Raw genomic sequence first — 17,625 nt, 5'->3', positions numbered from 1 at the left:
CTGCCCCCTCCAGCACTGCGTCAGTAAACATGAATCCATCGTCGGAAAACCGTCAGGGGTCATCCTGGAATCTCATTCCTTCCCTTCCTGCATCCAGTCTCTGCCGCCTCCCAGCTCCCCTGGAACCCGGGCTCCGTGCTGCACGTTACGCAGCTAAATCCCCCCACCCCAGGGTGCCTCACAGCCCACAGTGGCTTCTGCTGCCCCGGGTAGCTGAGGGCCAAAGTCCAGCTCCTTCCCAGGCCTGGGGAGCGGCCTGCCTGTCTTCGCTTCAGCAGAGTGCCCGTCTCTCTGTGCTTCGCTCCCCTCGGCCGTGTCCTTGTCCTCATCCAGCTCTAAGAGGCCCCCTGCGTCTAAGCTGCTGCTGGTTTTCTCTTCCCTGCACCCTCCTTGAGTTGTTGGTTTGGCCACATTCACTCTGACTTGTCATCACGCATCCGTGCGTCTACCTGTTTGTGTCCTGTCTCTTCCGTCAGCCTTACAACCCACGAGGGCTGTGACCATGTCCAGGGCCCACACAGTGCGTGCCGCAGAGGCCGAGCTCTGGGGCAGGAAGGACCTGGGGGAGAAGGGCCCCGAGAAAGCTGTGCCCCACCCCCCATGGCACTGCTGCTCTTCCTCATCCAACACGGATCAGCGGGAGAGGAGTTTTCCATACATGCCGGGCCAGGAGGTCTGAGGCTGCAGATGGGGGTGGATTCTAGCTGTCTTGACCTCTGGCAGGAAGCCCCTGGGCCCGCCGTGGGCAGAGTGCGCCGAGCATCTGGAGCTGCTTAGGAAAAAGTCAAGCCACAGAAGCAGCATAAGCTGCTGCCTGGAGCACTGGCCTGAAAGTCTTGACCAAACTTTGGTCTCTGGTTCTCATGTTTGCCTTTGCTGCCTAAAGACTTTATTTTTGTCTTTTTGCCTTTTCTAGGGCCGCTCCCACGGCATATGGAGGTTCCCAGGGTAGGGGTCAAATTGGAGCTATAGCTGTCAGCCTACACCACAGCCACAGCAACGCAGGATCTGAGCCGCATCTGCAACCTACACCACAGCTCACAGCAACACCGGATCCTTAACCCACTGAGCGAGGCCAGGGATCGAACCCGCAACCTCATGGTTCCTAGTCGGATTCGTTAACCACTGCGCCACGAGGGGAACTTCAAGACTTTGTATCTATCTCTGTTTCCTCATTTGTAAAATAAGAAAAGCTGGACTAGAAAAGTCCCTTGCGATTCGGATGAGTGTGTGTTGGGCTGCAGGTAACCCTGGCTTAAGCCATCAACACAGTCAATGACCTCTTGAACTGGGACACGAGCCCTGATGGCTCTGGGGTTGGTGGAGTTGTTCAGAGACATCCGTCTCCAAGGCCCTGGACTCTCTCCTTCCTTCTGCTGCGCCTTCGCTTTGTCTTCAGGCTCATCCCTCCCCAGGCGTCAGCGCCTCCCAAAGGCAGGAAGGGAGGGGGCCGAGGGAAGAGCTCTCCGCTCGCTGGCTCCGGTCTCTCCTTACGCGTGAAGCCCTTCCGGAAGTACCCGGCAGAGAACCGCTGCAGGCACCCGCCCCAGACCATCACCCGCAAGAGCGTTTGCTTGCCCCCAGTCGAATTCACCCCCGGGGCTGGTCTGTATTCAGCTGTAGGCAGCTCGGTGCAGCTGAGAGCCCGAGCAGCACAGGCGTGCGGGCAGGGCTGCCTTGTGGGCCTGAGCTCTGGGACTCCAGCCACTCGGCCTGGCCACCCTACAGGGACGGACTGTCCTCTCCCTGTCACTGGGGAAGCACTGGCTGGGGGTAACCGTTTCATAAGGAATGGCTTGACATTCCCGAACGAGGAGGGAAGCAGAGAGGGCTTGGAAGTGGATGGATTTATTGGCCAAGAAGAACTCAGTGAGCAGCTGGGCCAGCACCCACGACGAGCTGCATGTGGCCGAGGCTGCCGTCGTGGTAGCAGGAAGGGTTTGGGGTCGCTGGCGGCGTGAAGCAAGATCTCGGTGACCTCCGCACCCGTGCCAGGCCTCAGGCCACAGCATCGGGCTTCCCCATGGTCCTAATGGTAGAACCTTGGTTTAAAGCTGCCTGATGACAGGTCGGGAACGTGTCCGCAGCGACCACATTACTGAGCCTCCTCCGGGCCAGCACCGTGCGAGCTGCTGGCGACACGGATGCCAAGGGACAAGGTCCAGGTGCTTAAGGGGCTGAATATTCTAGTTGAGAGGGAGGCTCCTGTACCAGGTAAACACGCTCTACAGCAGGTGTGCGGACAGGGCCGGAGAGTGGGCGTGGCCAGCCCTGCCCGAGAGGTGATGGGCGGTGACCTTTGGAACAGGAACAGCTGTTTGGTCCAGGGTTGAGGTCGGCAGGGCCTGGAGCAGAGGCACGGCGGTGGGGCTGAGGCCTTCCAGGCAAAGGGGACTGGACACTTTGTGTAGACAGGTTTCAGGATAACGTGATTTCCCAGTTTTCCCAGTCGTCTTCCCAACGCTTAGGGTTTTATTTTCTCGGGACGTTACATGGCCCGCAGACTACGGACCCGTTGGCAGCACTGGTGGTGTAGTGGTGAGCACAGCTGCCTTCCAGACCACGGACCAGTTATCAACAGCAAAGTTCATACCTTCGCTACAAACCAGATGTGGACTGGTCTGGGGCACGAGGTCCCAAATGTGTGCTGTGATTTCTGGAGATTTTTCGGGAAGACAAGAGTCGGTGGTCTGAAAATAACTTAAAAATTTCGTATCTGCTAAGTTTTCTCTCAGTGTATCAGCTCTGCTGCTGGCTGAAGCAGGGCCGCGGCCAGGCCTCGGTCCCCAGCATCGTACCCAGGAACTCGGGACGATTCTTCCCATGGCGTTTGTGGGACCAGAAGGCTTCCTGCCCAGAGTCTCGGGGCGTGCTGCCCCGGGCTTTGGTTCAAGCACCTCTGATCAATAAAGCCCCCCTGACGGGCCTCGTGAGACGAGTCCTTTGCCACACCCGACCCTCCTCACTCGGCTCTCTGTCCCCTCACACCACGCGGGCTCCTTCTGACCTGCCGTACGCCTGGCTGACGTAGGTCTGCGGGTCGGCATGGCCCGTCTGCCCTGCCGGCATCCAAGTCCCTGAAAGCGGAGGCCTCCTGTGTGTCCCGTCCCCTGGTGTCCTCGAGCCCCGGAGCGTGTCTTAGAGGAGGCCCAGACCCAAGATCTGGGGGTCAGGGCGCACCCGGAGGGTTAGAGCCGAGCTGGTTGTGTTGGGGTGCGTGTCCCCAGTGTCGAGGGCTAAGGCCACGGGGTGCCCCTGGAGGCCGTGGGACAGAGGGTGGAGGTGGCCTCGGGCCTGGGTCGCGGGGCACGTGGGCTGCCAGTAACAGGCGGTGTGCTCTTGAACAGGTACAAGAGCCTGGTCACCGGCGCGCGGGCGCGAGGCGTCATTGCCGGCCTCTGGGTCCTCGCCTTCGCCATCGGCCTGACGCCGTTCCTGGGCTGGAACAGCAGGGCCATCGCCACCGGCAACTGCACGGCGTGCGGGGCGGGGCCGGGCAACGGCAGCTGCCGCCGCGTCAGGTGTCTCTTCGAGAACGTGGTGCCCATGAACTACATGGTGTACTTCAACTTCCTGGGGTGCGTGCTGCCCCCGCTCGTCATCATGCTCGCCATCTACGCCAAGATCTTCACGGTGGCCTGCCGGCAGCTGCAGCGCACGGAGCTCATGGACCACTCGCGGACCGTCCTCCAGCGGGAGATCCACGCGGCCAAGCCCCTGGCCATGATCGTGGGCTTCTTCGCCCTGTGCTGGCTGCCTCTTCACGCCATCAACTGTGCCACGCTTTTCCACCCGGGCTGGGCAAAGGAGAAGCCCAAGTGGGCCATGAACGTGGCCATCCTCCTGTCACACGCCAACTCGGTCGTCAACCCCATCGTGTACGCCTATCGGAACCGAGACTTCCGCGCCACGTTTCACAGAATCATCTCCAGGTACGTCCTCTGCCAGACAGACGGGCTCAAGAGCGGCGGCGGGCAGGCGGGGGCGCAGCCGGCTCTCCCCCTATGACCCCGGCTCCGGCCTCGTCCCCAAGGCACGCATTCACAATGACGAAGGGACGGGACACTGACGGGACGGGCCGCGGCGCTCTGAGAAGGACCCCCTCGGCCCCAGCCGCCAGCGGCTGCCTCTGTGGAGCCCTCCCTGGAGCCGCCACCTACCCAGTGAAAATGTCCCCGTTACTGGTGGGTCCCGGGGTTGGCGAGGGCACGTGTGGTTCTCTCGGGCCGCTCTTCCCGAGGGGATGATGCTGCGGCTGGAATGGACTGTCAGAGACTGATTTGGGGGGTCTTTTTTGGTACGAGTTCCACCTCTTTCAATGGTGGGAGATGCTCGAAACTATTTTACTGTGAAACACCGTGAACTATCATCATACAAATGTTTTTAACTTAGAGGCAGTGGGCAATTTGGACGTGCTAAAAGTGTATACTTGTTCCGAGGAAGGGGACCAGGAGAAGGAACCGTCTAATCAAGACACTGCTGCCTTAACTGAGGCAAACGACGCTCCCCTGGCGTCTTAGGTTGAGTCCTGTCACGGGAGTTGGGATACGCTCTTAGGTAGAGAGTGGGTTTTCCTTCTCTCCCAAGTTCAAGTTTGGCCAAGTTGCTGGAAACTTTATTAAGTACAATTATGTGATTGTGTCTGTATATTAGGTGGAATAAAAATAAAACTCAGAAAAAACCCCAAACCGCGTTTCCGGTGCTGCGTGGCTTGTGATGCAGAGGTGCACCTGCCTGCTAGTCTTTATCCCAAAGACCCCCTGGAGCCTCAGTTCACAGCCGGGCCCGTTTCCCACGCAGTGGAGCCCGGAGAGCTTCCGCTGGTCACACCGCAGCTGAGCAGAAAGGGCCTTTCACGCAACACTCACTCCTCCGGCTGGCTGGGGGGCCCAGGCCGGGGGCGGCCTCGGCTGCTAAACCAGCTGCCCCATCTGCGTCTTCACTGACGCGGTGGGTGCTTCCACGTGCACCCTGGCAGGGATGCTGCAGGTTCACGAACCGCCTGGAGGCGGGGAGGCCTGTCTTCCTGGCCCCGTTCCGTGGACAGCGTCCCCTACGAGACGCCCTTGCCCGTGCTGCTGTCCATCTCCTGTCCACACCGCCTTCACAGCCCCTTCCTGTCCCTCGGAGTCCACACGAGTCCCGCGTCTCTCCCTTCCAGCACCCTCCGGGAAGCTCTTTGGCCTTCTCGTCCTCAGACCGAACCCCCAGCAGCAGGTACAGCTTCCTTCACAAGGTGAGTTAGGCCCTCCTGTCATCCGGCTTGACATAAAGCTCCAATACTGCCTGTTTAGTAAGCTGTTTTGGCACCACCACAGGTAGCTGAAGCTTGTTGAAACCATCCCCCCGCCCAAGCCTTTTTATATTTGCTCCATTTAGCCACATCTCTGTTTTTTGTTTTTTGTGTTTTTTTCGCTTTTTAGGGCTGCACCTGTGGCACATGGACGTTCCCAGGGGTCGAATCAGAGCTGCAACTGCCGTCCTGCACCACAGCCCCAGCAATGCCGGATCTGAGCTGCACAGACAAACCACACCACGGCTCACGGCCACGCTGGATCTGAGGAGCCTCAAGGATCCTAGCTGGATTCGTTTCCACTGCGCCACGATGGGAACTCCTGCTTCTGATCTTCTTCTGGACCCAACAAGAACGCACGCTTATTCATCTAAATGTCATTCTTCTTAGCGACTCGCCTGCCATTTCAACCTCTTCAAAATCACTAGCACGTTAGTCGCTTGGGACTCTGACTAACTGTGGACTTGATGTGATATGAGGCTTTCGAGTCTAAAATGCTTGATTCCACCTGGAAATGTTTTACCCCCAGGCCTAGAGGCCGGCTCAGCTTTGTCGCGAAGGCGTCAAACTGCACGCGCACCCCGAGTCCAGCCTGCAGTCCCGTCCGCAGGCCAGGGGGCAGGGGACAGTACCAAGCCCAGCTCCTCCTCCTCCGGGTGAGCCACGCGGGACGGGCTGCGTGCGTTTCCCGAGGGGCCTTCTATTTGGAAAGACGGCGAGGCTCCACCTGCTCCTCTTATGCGTCCTGCGTCCGCTCCATCAACAAGTCGGTCAGTTGCTTGTCAGAGACGCTGAGCTGCTGACAGGTCCCCAGGACCTGGCTTAGATAAACTGCCAGGAGGTGCTTGCACTGGAATACGAAGCACACAGCCAGTTAGAACTGGGAGGGCCAGGCCGGCCAAGCCCTGACGCCCCCGTCACCCACGGGAGAGGGGCCGGGCCTGCAATGATGGGCCTTTGACCTTGCTGCCGAAAAGCTGCCACAGAGGGGGACAGAGGAAGGCGCTCTGGAAGTCAGTGGGGACAAAAGTTTTGCGTTGCCTGCTGTTCTGGGCAATAAGGTAACCCCCCCTGAAAACCAAGATGGGCTCTGTATTTCAGTTCTAAATTCTCTCTCCTCTGCCTTCAGACAGCTGTTAAGAGCAGTAGCTGACATGCCTTGGGGGGCCTGTGTTCCTCCTGGGAGTCTCTCAGGTACGTCTGACAGCCCCCCAGGGGGACAGGTCTCACCCCACTTTGTACACGGGCTCGGGGCCTACCTGCTGTGTTAGAGTCCGGGGCCTGGGGAGGGGGTAGGACCCGTACCTGAGCTGGCCTGTGCCACCTCTAGGGAGACTATCTGTATTGCAGCCCGCTTTAGTCCTGTCACTTTACAGGTGACATCAGCTGCGAAGGCGGCATCCTGTATAAAGGGACAGTGGGCTCGCCACCCCATTCCCAAGACGTGTGATTAGCGGTGTAAAGGAAAGGGGAGGAGGGCACAGATGCTGCAAGACTTAAACACAGCTGCCTGCTCTCAGGTGGGCAGTGCCCGCTCCCCTGGATGAGGAGTCCTGTCTGATGCCTGCCTGATGCCCTGGACTCCTGGGCAGTGGGTGGGGGCACTGCCGTGCCCTCCTGCCCTGTGAAAGTCAAGCTCGGCTACGGGCCAGGCTGTCTCGTGTGCCGTGGGAACAGCTCCTGGCTGGGGTTGGGGGTGTTCGAAGTTGCCCATGTCTGATTTTTACTGGGCTGGCGGATTCCCCAGGGCTGCATCTGTGATCTTGGGAATTAAAATGGGGAATTGAGGTAGTTCTAAAAACGACACTGCTTTTGGGAAGGTGAGCCAGAAAGAGGTGACTGGCTGGAGTCAAGGACAATCAGTTCTCTGCTTCGAGGAGGTGCCGTGAGACTCCTGCTTTGTGTGGCTCTCTACAGCACTGCGGTGAGGCGGGGGAGGGGAGGGGGGAGGGGGGGAGGGGAGGGGGGAGGGGAAGGGAGGGCCCGCCCACCCCATCCTCACCAGCAGGCTGTCACCCTTCCGCAGCACCGAGAAGGCAAAGGCCGGACACGAGCAGTAGTGACAAGAAGCCAAACACGTGTATGTTTTGCCAGAACTTCCAAGAACCTGGAAGGAAGAGGACAGACGGGCTCAGGCTTGAAAAGGCGTTTGGGATGCCACTGCTCTGCCCTCGGGGACCCCACGCGAGGCCGAGGAGCTCCAGGCGAGTGAGGGCATCGGCGCGGAGCGGCCTGTTTCTCGGGCTGGGGGCCCCGCTCACACGTCCCAGCCGCTCAGCCCTCGCTCCCGGCCGTGGGAGTGGGGTCGGTGGGGAGGCGGAAAGCGGGAAAGGGCCTGTGGAGATGGGGACGGGAGATGAATCAACAGGGACTCTGTACATCACGGGGGCGACACGGCAGCTGGGGGCGGCGGGCGCACAGATCCTGCGGGTGGAGGAGGCCTGGGCAGGGGCCCAAGGGGGACGTGTAGGGACACGATGCGTCTGCAGCGTGACTGGACAACCGGGAGAAATCACTTGCTTCACGTCTCTCTAACCGCCAGGCCGCCGAAGCCCAAAGTTGAGGCCAATTTCCGACCTGGACGCGGAGGGCCAGCTCCTGAGGCTTATTTACAGGGAAGTGCCGCTGAGGAATTTGCTGCGGGCTTTCAGGTTTGTTTCGGGCTCTGCGATGGCATCTGCAGGAAAAGGCCAGCGCTGCCAGAGTCCTCTCCTCTCTCCCCGCAAAGACTCCAGCAGCAGGTAGGGCTTCACCCCGGGGCAGCAGTGCTTCGCCACGCGTGGGGCCTGCTGGCCAGGTGGCCAGGGGTTCACACGACACACGGCTCTGCCAGCCCGGTGTTTGGACCAGGTCGGTAGAGTTCTCGGGGCTGTAGGATGACCCGGGAGGGCCAACGGCCGGGTAAGAAGAGGCCTTTGCAGCCGTGAAGGATCCCGGCGCCAGGCCTGAGGCGGGGACATGTTTGGCCGGGTACCGGGTGTCTGCGAGTGTCAGGAGTGTCAGCGGAGGCATTTCCCAGGGGCTGGGAAACCTCAACTGAACAGAGAGCCCGAAAGCAGACACTTCCCACCTGATCCTGGGAGAACGCCCATCACCTTGCAGCCGTGGCAGGAACACTGCCTGGGTCTCCAAACTGTTACCAACTACCACAAACTGTAGATTCTTCTTCCCACTGGACTTGGTTTCGCCAGGTGTGAGCCTCTGGAATTCCGCATGGACCTGAATGGCTCACTGTCCCTTCTTGTCGTGGTCCCCAGGCCCTCAGCGTACTCTCTGGACAAGCTAAATGCCCGGAACTCAGGGACGCAGAAGTTCTAGAGGCCCCCGTGCCAGTCCTCTCAAAGGCTGGCTAAGACTAGACATGTCCAGCCGCCCGCGGCAGAGTTACTGCAAAGGGATGGGAGATGCGGCACGTGCTGCTTCTTTATCCAGCAGTGGACAGCTAAGGAACCAACCGTCAGGCCAAGGTCAGAGGCAGACTTGTTCAGAGCTGGAAACCGGCCTCCGGGACCACCTAACCCAGTTCCTTCACCCTCTGATGGAAAGTGGCCTCCGCTTACGGGAACGGCTCCCAGTTCTCCCTCTCACGGTCTGCGATGTTTGTCCCCGGGAGGAGAGAGCTTTTAGAAAAAGAAATGCAGGGAAGCTGGACCCGTGTGTCCCCATCTCACCGAGGTTCTAAGGACAGCAAGTCACCTGCACGGCCATCCATTCCCAGGGACAGCTGGGACTGCCCAGGCCTCTAGCACCCACCCAGCGGTCCGCTGCACTGCCTGCTGTCCCCGCGTCCGCTGCCTCTCTCTGCAAGAGGACTGTGCGTTCCTGCCCTGCTCCGTGCAGGCTGGCTCTGTGACCTGCTTCAGCCAGTGACACGTGGGCAGCCGCAGAGAGGCTGAACACTGGCCCGCTCTGCTGAGACCACACGTCCCAGACCCCCGGGGACTGGGCTCCCTGAGTGGAGGAGCCCTGGAGCGGAGCTGCAACTGACTCTCAGTGGATAAGCACGGCAAACGCGATCGACCCTTCGTTTTTATAAGCCTTTGAAATCTGGGGGTCCCCGGCATCACAGCAGAACTCAGCTCCTGCTGACGGATGCATCCCTTTCCTAGGTGAACCCAGGTTTATCAGAAAGCAACTCAGGGGACAAGGGAACTGCAGCTTCAGAGTGCTTACCACTCTATGCCTGGAGGAGGCTGACCTGTGCAGGGTATCAAGGCCATGTCTGCCTGGCACAGACCCTCTGGGTTAAGCCGAATTCTTATGAGACCACTACACACAAGGAAACCACCAAGGCTGCTCTGACAGCATCTACATGGTGTGGCTGCAGCCTCACTGGGTTCAGAGTCCAAGCTGCCCCACAGTCCCAAGACGGTAGCATTTTTATGACAAATAAAGCAGTCTAATGCAGCACAGAATATGAATGATGAGAATTACGTCACGGTGACCCTGGGAGGAACACAAAGTCAATGACAACTGAAACCCTTCAAAGGCAAGCGTTTTCAACTAAAAACTAGACCGTGGAACTAGACAGTTAAGAGCCTGCTCGTGCGGGTCAAGTGTTCTGCTGATACTGGAACCGAGACAAAAAATCTGAAGCTAAAAGACATGGGAAAATCTCAAAGGCCCTTCTTGAGGGTGTATTTTAGCTACGTAAAAAACCAGAACCCAACCAAAACAAACAAACAAAAACCCACAACCCTGGGAAAGAAAACGGAAGCCCTTCCTCAGGTATAAACAATCATCATTTGCGTTCCGATTACTAATCTATGAAGTTCGCCGTGAGAAAACCTTAATGGGCGGCTCCTTTAAGCGAGTACACCCCCCAAATTTTAACTGCAGCTTCCGACACTGATGACCCCATCCTGGCTAAAGCAGAAACGCACGGGGATGTGCCAGCGGGCCGAGCCGTGCTCCAGCAAGCGAGTCCACTGAGCAAAGCCACCCATCTGCCCCAGAGGCTCAGTCCCCATTCCCTGACCATCAATCCACACGGTCTCAACGCTTTCAAAAGGTCACAAGTAAATCCAAACAGGCAAAAATTCCTCTTTTCCTGGCCTTCAGCAAGGCCTGATTACATACAAGAGCGGACGGCTTCTTTTTTTACCCTTCCAAGCCACGCACACAATTGGGAGACCACAGCCAGTGTTTTTATTTCATTCCCAACAGCTCCTTCTTTCTGTCCTGGCCACATGTACCACGGTCTCATACAGCCAAACCCGGGGCAGTGTGAGGTGGCAGTCACAAACCCCCGATGCCAGATGAGACTGCTAACTTACTTTTCTGCACCTCGGTTTCCTGCAAAATAAATCCCTTTCTGGGCTTTTGGAGAGACGGATCACTGACACGTGGAAGTGACTCAGAATCTGCTCAGAGGCTGCAACGCTAAAGCTCTATCGTAAGCTCCAGGGGGCAGGACTCAGGTCCAGGTAAACGGCCTGCATCCGGCCCAGTGTGCTCTGTGATGAATGCCTCCCGACAACGATTCTGCCAAATCATCTCTAGCAGCTGAATCTGGGCATGAGGAAGGACCTTGCAACGCATTTGGTTTTCGTTGGTAAGCAAGAGGTAACGAACAAGGCGAGGCTGTCAGCGCTTCCCCGGGGGTGGGAAAGGACCTCTGTTCTCAAACTTGAGGAAGGCTCAGGTTGACTGTGCGCCCTCAGACGCGAGGACAGCCTCTCCACACCACTGCTGGTTCGCCGCGCTGCTCCCAGGCAGAGTTAAGAGGCCATATGTATCCTATTCTACCTACCACCACTCTAATTTCACTAGGTTGGCTCAACTGTTTTTCAGTCATCCAGGAATGACTAAAAGCTGGTCACTGGCTTTCATGGCGACTCATGAGGACATTCTGTCCTAAGGGGATTCTGTTGACGGAATCCCCCCCCGCCCCGAGAGTTCTACCTGGTACACACGCCGCCCACTGGGCGATGAGATTAGGGTGATGGACTTCCGGTCTACGAGGTCCAGGGCCTGGACGGCTGAGGAGCCGAAGACAAACTTCAGCCTGGGGAGCAGAAGAAGCTTGGGATTAGACTGTGGGGCTGCAAGTCACTTCTGTAACGTAACCCCAAGGGTCATCACCAGCAGTTTTTAAAAATTCAATTTGTTTCAATTTGGGGGAAAACCCCCCAAAAGATATAATATAGCAAAAGACCAGGAATCCACCGCCCAGAATAAATGTCAGCATTTGTTACAGATGAAGAAGCCCTCTCGGAGTTCTTGTCATGACACAGTGGAAACGAATCCGACGAGGAACATGAGGTTGCAGGTTCGATCCCTGGCCTCGCTCAGTGGGTGAAGGATCCGGTGTCACTGTGGCTGTGGTGTGGGTTGGCAGCTATAGCTCTGATTAGACCCCTAGCCTGAGAACCTCCATATGCCGCGGAAGTGGCTCTAAAAAGCAAAAAAATTAGAAAGAAAAAAAAAGCCCTCTCTAGCTTCGGGTGTGGCCATTAAAAAAGAAAAGAAGCCGTCTCTATACCCGAGTGCTTCCTACCCTTCCCAGGGTCCCTCATCCCTGACGGGGTGTGTTGGCTGGTTTCCTTCCTGTGAATGTTTTTCTGTCATTATATGTAGTACATGTGTGTATGTACTCACACACACACACAAATACACCCGCATACATAAACACAAGTGGTACTGTTTATAAGGTTTAAAACATAAAAGGTATATTGTAGGTTTTATTGGCAGCATTTTTTCCTCCACCCACTGTGCTTCTGAAAATGATGCGTGTATATGTGTGTGTGTGTATATATTTTTCACTTTTGAATAACATCCCGTCGTATGCACAGAACACAGTTTATTTCCTGCAGTCTGCCGATGTGCGTTCTGAATGTTTCCCTTTTATGCTGTCATTCTCGTCCGCAGTTACCTCCGCACTGTCATTGCCTTAGTGCACGCAGAGGAGAATCCTTCCCGGGCACATAAGCGAAAGTAGAAGTGCTGGCTCTTAGGACACGTGCACTTTCCGACTTGAATAAGCAGTGGGAGGAGCCCCCCCCACGGGAGAGAGTCTCGCTTCCTCCACATCCTCCCCGCACCAGTATTACCAGGCCTTTTCAAGTCTGACCATCTGACGGGTGTTAAATTTGTACTTTCCGGATTGGCAGGAACGGCATCCAGCTGATAAATGATGTGCTGGTAAAAATCCCATACGTGGGAAAATTCTTATGTGAGCTGAGAAAGGTTGGGCAGAAAATCGTGTATTTAGAAACTCTCAATCATGCTATAAATTTTTTTCCTTAGGTAAATCCATAATTATCTCAAAATAAAACATTACATTAAAAAAAAAAAAAAGTAATAAACCCAAACGGGGAGTTCCTGTCGTGGCGCAGTGGTTAACGAATCCGACTAGGCACCGTGAGGTTGCGGGTTCGATCCCTGGCCTCGCTCAGTGGGTTAAGGATCCAGCGTTGCCGTGAGCTGTGGGGTAGGTTGCAGACGTGGCTCGGATCCCCAGTTGCTGTGGCTCTGGCGTAGGCCAGTGGCTACAGCTCTGATTAGACCCCTAGCCTGGGAACCTCCATATGCTGCGGGAGCGGCCCTAGCAAAGGTAAAAAGACAAAAAAAACAAAACAAAAAAAAAAAAAAACCTAAACAGAACAGGAATTATCACTGGGTGGTACACTGTTGATGTTGTTTATGTTTTATTTCCCAAGGACTTTTTTCTTCCCCAAGTATGGGTTATTCTTATAAACTGGAGAATAAAATGGTTCAGCTGAATTAAAATTAAAAAGGTAATATTTTAAAGAACCCATATGATTTGAAACAAAGCAGAAAGACAGCACTACTAAGGCTGTAAAATTAAGTGTTCAACTTCATTTTCCAACAAAGTAAATCTCATTACATGACAAACTTTTACGATGGGAAAATTTTTTTATTTTTTTATTTTTGTCTTTTTGCCTTTTCTAGGGCTGCTCCTGCGGCACGTGGAGGTTCCCAGGCTAGCGGTCTAGTCAGAGCTGTAGCCGCCGGCCTACACCACAGCCACAGCAACACCAGATCCGAGCCATTTCTGTGACCTAAGCCACAGCTCACGGCAACCCTGGATCTTTAACCCGCTGAGCAAGGCCACAACCTCCTGGTTCCTAGTCGGATTCGTTGACTACTACGCCATGACGGGAACGCCGGAAAAAGTTTTTTAAATTAAACATATGATGACTGTCTATGGACAATGGAAAATAAAGACATAAAATTGGGCAATAAGTTTATCAGAGATAATCCCAATTAACTGTAAAAATGGATCTAAGAAGAATTTTTTCAAACTGCCGTGTCTATTTTTTAACATACTGTGTACATCTTGTGAACGCAGTATTTTTCTCTCCCACTTCTTTTGTTTTTGGCTTTTAGGGCTGCACCTGTGGCATACGGAGGTTCCCAGGGTAGGGGTCAAATCAGAGCCATAGCTGCCGGCCTGCACCATAGCCACAGTAGCACGGGATCTGAGCCATGTCTGCGGCCTACACCACAGCTCACGGCAACACTGGATCCTTAAACCACTGAGCCAGGCCAGGGATCAAACCTGCGTTCTCATGGATACTGGTCAGATTCGTTACCCCTGAGCCATGATGGGAACTCCTCTGTGCCACCTTTAATGGTTACAAAGAATCCCATTGCAAAGATGAGTGACTTTTATTTTTCCCTAAATGCTGTTTTTGGGTAGTGAGAGTTTAAGTCCACTTTGAATGATTAGATTGTTTCCAAATGTTTTTTTCTTTTCGCTGCCATGAACAACAGTGGAAGCATATGTTTGTTGTGAAGTCTGTATGAACATCCATGACTCCTTCCCTGGGTTATGTTCTTAGAAGTGGAGTTTCTGGGTCAAAGAATACGCATATTCTAAAGCTTCTGTTGCCAGCTGCCAGATTCCCTTCCAAGTCATACCGCGCACCATCAGGGCATCAGGTAACCTTTCTCATGCTCTTGCCAACAGCTGGCACATTCTCACCAACATCTTTTCTGAGGTCACCAGCTGTACAGATGCAAAGTTACCTCATTCTTTGAATCTGTATCTCTATGATCACGAGTAAAATTTACTTCTTTTTTCCAGTGCTTTTGGTAACTTGCGTCCTTTTATTTGCGTGTTACCTTTGTTTTAAATGTAATTTTTTTTCTAATAATGCATAATCTCGGCAAAAAATTTAAGAAGTAGAGAAAAGGTTAAATAAAGCCTTTCTCCAAACCCCACCTCTTTCCTTCCCCCTAAGATGATCTCTGGTGTGGGCTGGCATATAGCTTTCCGGACTTTCAAATACGTGTTTTTGTGCAGTTAAATGTCCAGTTATTCCTAGGTAGCTTTCACTTCTTTGTTGCTATGGAGAATGTAATTGATGTTTGAACTTTGTCTATGAAGGAAAATGATTTTAAGTTTCTGTATTTAAAAAAATAACTTTATTCTTTTTTTTAAAGTAGTGCTATCACCAACAAATCGGGATAACTGTCTCTCCCTACAGACAGGTATATAGTTGACTCTTGAGCAGCCGGGGACTGGGGCACTGACTCTGAGCACTTGAAAATCTGCACGTCTCATTTCTTTTTCATGTGTGAGAGTAACAGCCACGACTTTTACAACAATGTCAGCAGCAAATGGGACAATAAGGAAATGCCTTAGACTGTCAAGTACAGTGCTGCTATTCACTTGAGACAGAGTTTTTGTTTTTTTGCTTTTCAGGGCCGCACCTGCAGCATGTAGAAGTTTCAGGGGTCGAATCTGAGCTGCAGCTGCCGGCCTACACCACAGCCACAGCCACACCAGATCCGAGCCGTGTCAGTGACCTATGTCGCACGCAGCTCATGGCAATGCTGGATTCCCGGACCCACCGAGGGAGGCCAGGGATCGAACCCTCATCCTCATGGATACTAGTCAGATTCGTTTCTGCTGCACCACAATGGGAACTCCCGGAGATAGATTTTTAACAATTGTATCAAGAAAATATTGTTTCTAGTTTAGTAAAAATATTTTTTAAAATCAAGAGCTGATTTGAAAGAATGTGGCCTTTAAAACACATTAAAGTTTAAAAAAAAACACAACAAACCAAATACACCAGGATGTATACTTACGATAATAGATGCTCATCAGAAACTGTAAAACAGGAACAGAAAGAAAGGTAACTGTGTTAAACCAGTAACCATGGACAAAAACATCTTAAAAAGACTAAAGCTAAAAAGATCTTTGTGTCAGATGGTGAACTGAGCCTAGGCATCAAATTTTACTCTTTCCCAATATTCCACTCAACAGTCACCAAAGGATAAAAACAAAAACAAAAACCAAAAACTCCCAAGGATGAAGCCAGGAGAAACACAACTATGATGAAAAAGAACTTATAAGACCTGAGAAAACTGAGCTGGAAGCTGTCAATGGGGAAAGCCAAGCAACAACCTGATTTACACCTCAAAATCTAGTAACCCCCCCAAAAAAATACCTCAGAAACGGGTGGCACCAGACAGTTCTGGAGGTCTTTGAAAGCAAGTTTAAGAAGCTAGAAGGTAGTAAAATAACACTTTGAGATGTCTGAAGAAATATATCCAACATATAATTCAATACCTAGCCAAACTGTCAATTAAGTGTGAGATGGGAAAACAACTTTTTCAGACATGCACAGCCTCAAAAAGTACATCTTGTACTCTTCTTCTGGAAGCTACAGAGTATGTGCTCTATAAAATAAGGCAGTAAACTAAGGAAAAGAAAACTGTAGCATAGGCGTTCCCGTTGTGGCTCCGCAGTAACAAACCCAACCAGTACCCAGGAGGATGTAGTCCCTGGCCTTGCTCAGTGGGCTAAGGATCCAGCATTGCCGTGTGCTGTGGGGCTTGGGTCCCGAGCGGCTGCGGCTGTGGCGTAGGCCAACAGCTGTAGCTCTGATTCGACCCCTAGCCTGGGAACTTTCATATGCTGTGGGTTTGGCCCTAAAAACGCAAAAAAAAGAAAAAAAGAAACTGGAGGATATACTAAATTTAAGGCCCAACTTAAGTAAAGGGAATTTCCTTAGATGATGGCAAAGGGCGGTCAGGAGAGAGGCCACTCCATATGAGTGTGCCCCAGGAAGCTCTGGGGGTGACTTCTACAGGAAAAGGAAGTTGCTAAGACATTTTATTCATCCTAACAGCTTGAGTAGATATTTAGAACGCTGGTATATTGAGTGAGGGAAAAAGGCATAGAAAAGTAAACAAGCAAACAAACACAGTTTTAATTCCAGAGAAAGCAGAAAGTTACAAGAAAGAAAAAGTAATCATAGCTTTGTCCATGACTCAGCGGTAGCTAGATTTTTTCCATCATCAGACATGTGTAAACTCAGGCTACTGATCTACAGAAATGATCATTACAGGACGGGGGTCAGGAAACTAGTCTAAAACACAAGTTTTTGAATAGCAGAAAACGACTCTGCTGAAAAAGAACATGAATCAGTGGTGGTGGTCCCTCTGAGTCACGAGCATCAGGGCACCCACCGTGCCCCCTTCAAGACCCTCGCAAGTGCACAGATGAATCCATTGCGATAGAGCCCATTTCTGGCAGGCAGCGTTTGAGCTGACAACGGATTGGCTTTCCCCCATCCTTCTGCGGATCAGAAAGTGTTTGAACACCTGGCTGCCCTAATCGCTGAAGCCTATCCGCTGCTTTAGTTTTAACGAGAAAGTTTACTTTAAACGAGAAAGCAAAAGTTGGCTTCCTTTTCTCAATTCTTTAACAACAGTAACAAACACTTTTCAAAGTGCAGCCCTTTTCAAACAAAAGCCATGCAAGTGAACAAGCAGGGGCAGTTCTGAGGCCACTGAGACGTTGGCTGAGCAGCCCGACGGCGGCGATGCACTGCGGTCACTTTGGGCAGGATGCTCTCATACAGGTGTGAGCACGCGGACGCCGCCGAGGTCGGCCGGGCGCCCGGGAGCCTGGTCACAGAGCATCCTCTGCTGGTCAGAGAACGAAGGCACGGTCACAGTGCCCAGCTGTTCTCCAGTCACTGCGTCCGCACACGGGTTCGCAGCCCTAAAATATTTATTCGCTGAACAAGGTGTATGCGAGGATTAATTTCAGCGAGTCTGGACTCTTAAAAGGGCTGCAGTGGAGGCGAACAGGCCGGAACCTCCCTCCCGGGGACTCCGGCCCCGGACCCCTCGACCGGCCCCCCGCCCCCGGACCCTTGCCGCCCGCCCAGCCCAGCCCAGCCCAGCCCAGCCCAGCCCTACTCGGTGCGCCGTCCCGCACCGCCGCCGCCATCTCGCTCAGCAGCTCTTCCACCACAGCGGGCAGCGTAGGAACCCCCGCTGCCACCGCCATCGCCGCTTCCGCACCAGCCGGGGGCGGGGCGAGCGCGGGGACGTCAGCGTGCGTC

The 17,625-nt window shown here is 53.8% G+C and overlaps 2 protein-coding genes and 1 long non-coding RNA gene across 3 annotated transcripts in view; 2 read left to right on the top strand and 1 right to left on the bottom strand.

Moving 5' to 3' along the window:
• The window catches only part of ADORA2B (adenosine A2b receptor), a 17,868-nt gene extending 13,180 nt beyond the window's left edge, over positions 1–4,688 (top strand). Inside the window, exon 2 of the mRNA XM_021066285.1 lies at positions 3,348–4,688. Coding sequence (XP_020921944.1) covers positions 3,348–4,008 — 661 coding nt within the window. The 3' untranslated portion in view covers positions 4,009–4,688. The remainder of the gene's footprint in view (positions 1–3,347) is intronic.
• Positions 1,833–17,617, bottom strand: ZSWIM7 (zinc finger SWIM-type containing 7). Its single transcript, XM_021066289.1, has 5 exons — positions 17,480–17,617; positions 15,356–15,377; positions 11,198–11,300; positions 7,296–7,400; positions 1,833–6,143 (listed from the first exon to the last, which is right to left on the bottom strand). The coding sequence occupies exons 1-5, from the start codon at positions 17,568–17,570 to the stop codon at positions 6,030–6,032; spliced, it is 435 nt and encodes a 144-aa protein (XP_020921948.1). The 5' UTR covers positions 17,571–17,617; the 3' UTR covers positions 1,833–6,029.
• Positions 6,150–14,344, top strand: LOC110255894. Its single transcript, XR_002336863.1, has 2 exons — positions 6,150–7,217; positions 7,320–14,344. It is a non-coding gene; the product is annotated as an uncharacterized LOC110255894 (long non-coding RNA).

The sequence above is a fragment of the Sus scrofa genome, chromosome 12 (assembly GCF_000003025.6).
Source record: "Sus scrofa isolate TJ Tabasco breed Duroc chromosome 12, Sscrofa11.1, whole genome shotgun sequence".
NCBI lineage: Eukaryota > Metazoa > Chordata > Mammalia > Artiodactyla > Suidae > Sus > Sus scrofa.
Note: the sequence above shows the minus strand (reverse complement) of the source record. Positions and strands in the feature narration are given on the sequence as shown.

Bases quoted from the DNA above. Each gene is read 5' to 3' on its own strand.
- ZSWIM7 (XM_021066289.1), bottom strand. From the start codon at position 17,570: ATGGCGGTGGCAGCGGGGGTTCCTACGCTGCCCGCTGTGGTGGAAGAG. The intron at 15,378-17,479 runs GTAGGGCTGGGC...CCTGTTTTACAG, and splicing joins GGTGCGGGACGGCGCACCGA to TTTCTGATGAGCATCTATTA. The intron at 6,144-7,295 runs GTGAGGATGGGG...TTCGTATTCCAG, and splicing joins GGAAGGGTGACAGCCTGCTG to TGCAAGCACCTCCTGGCAGT.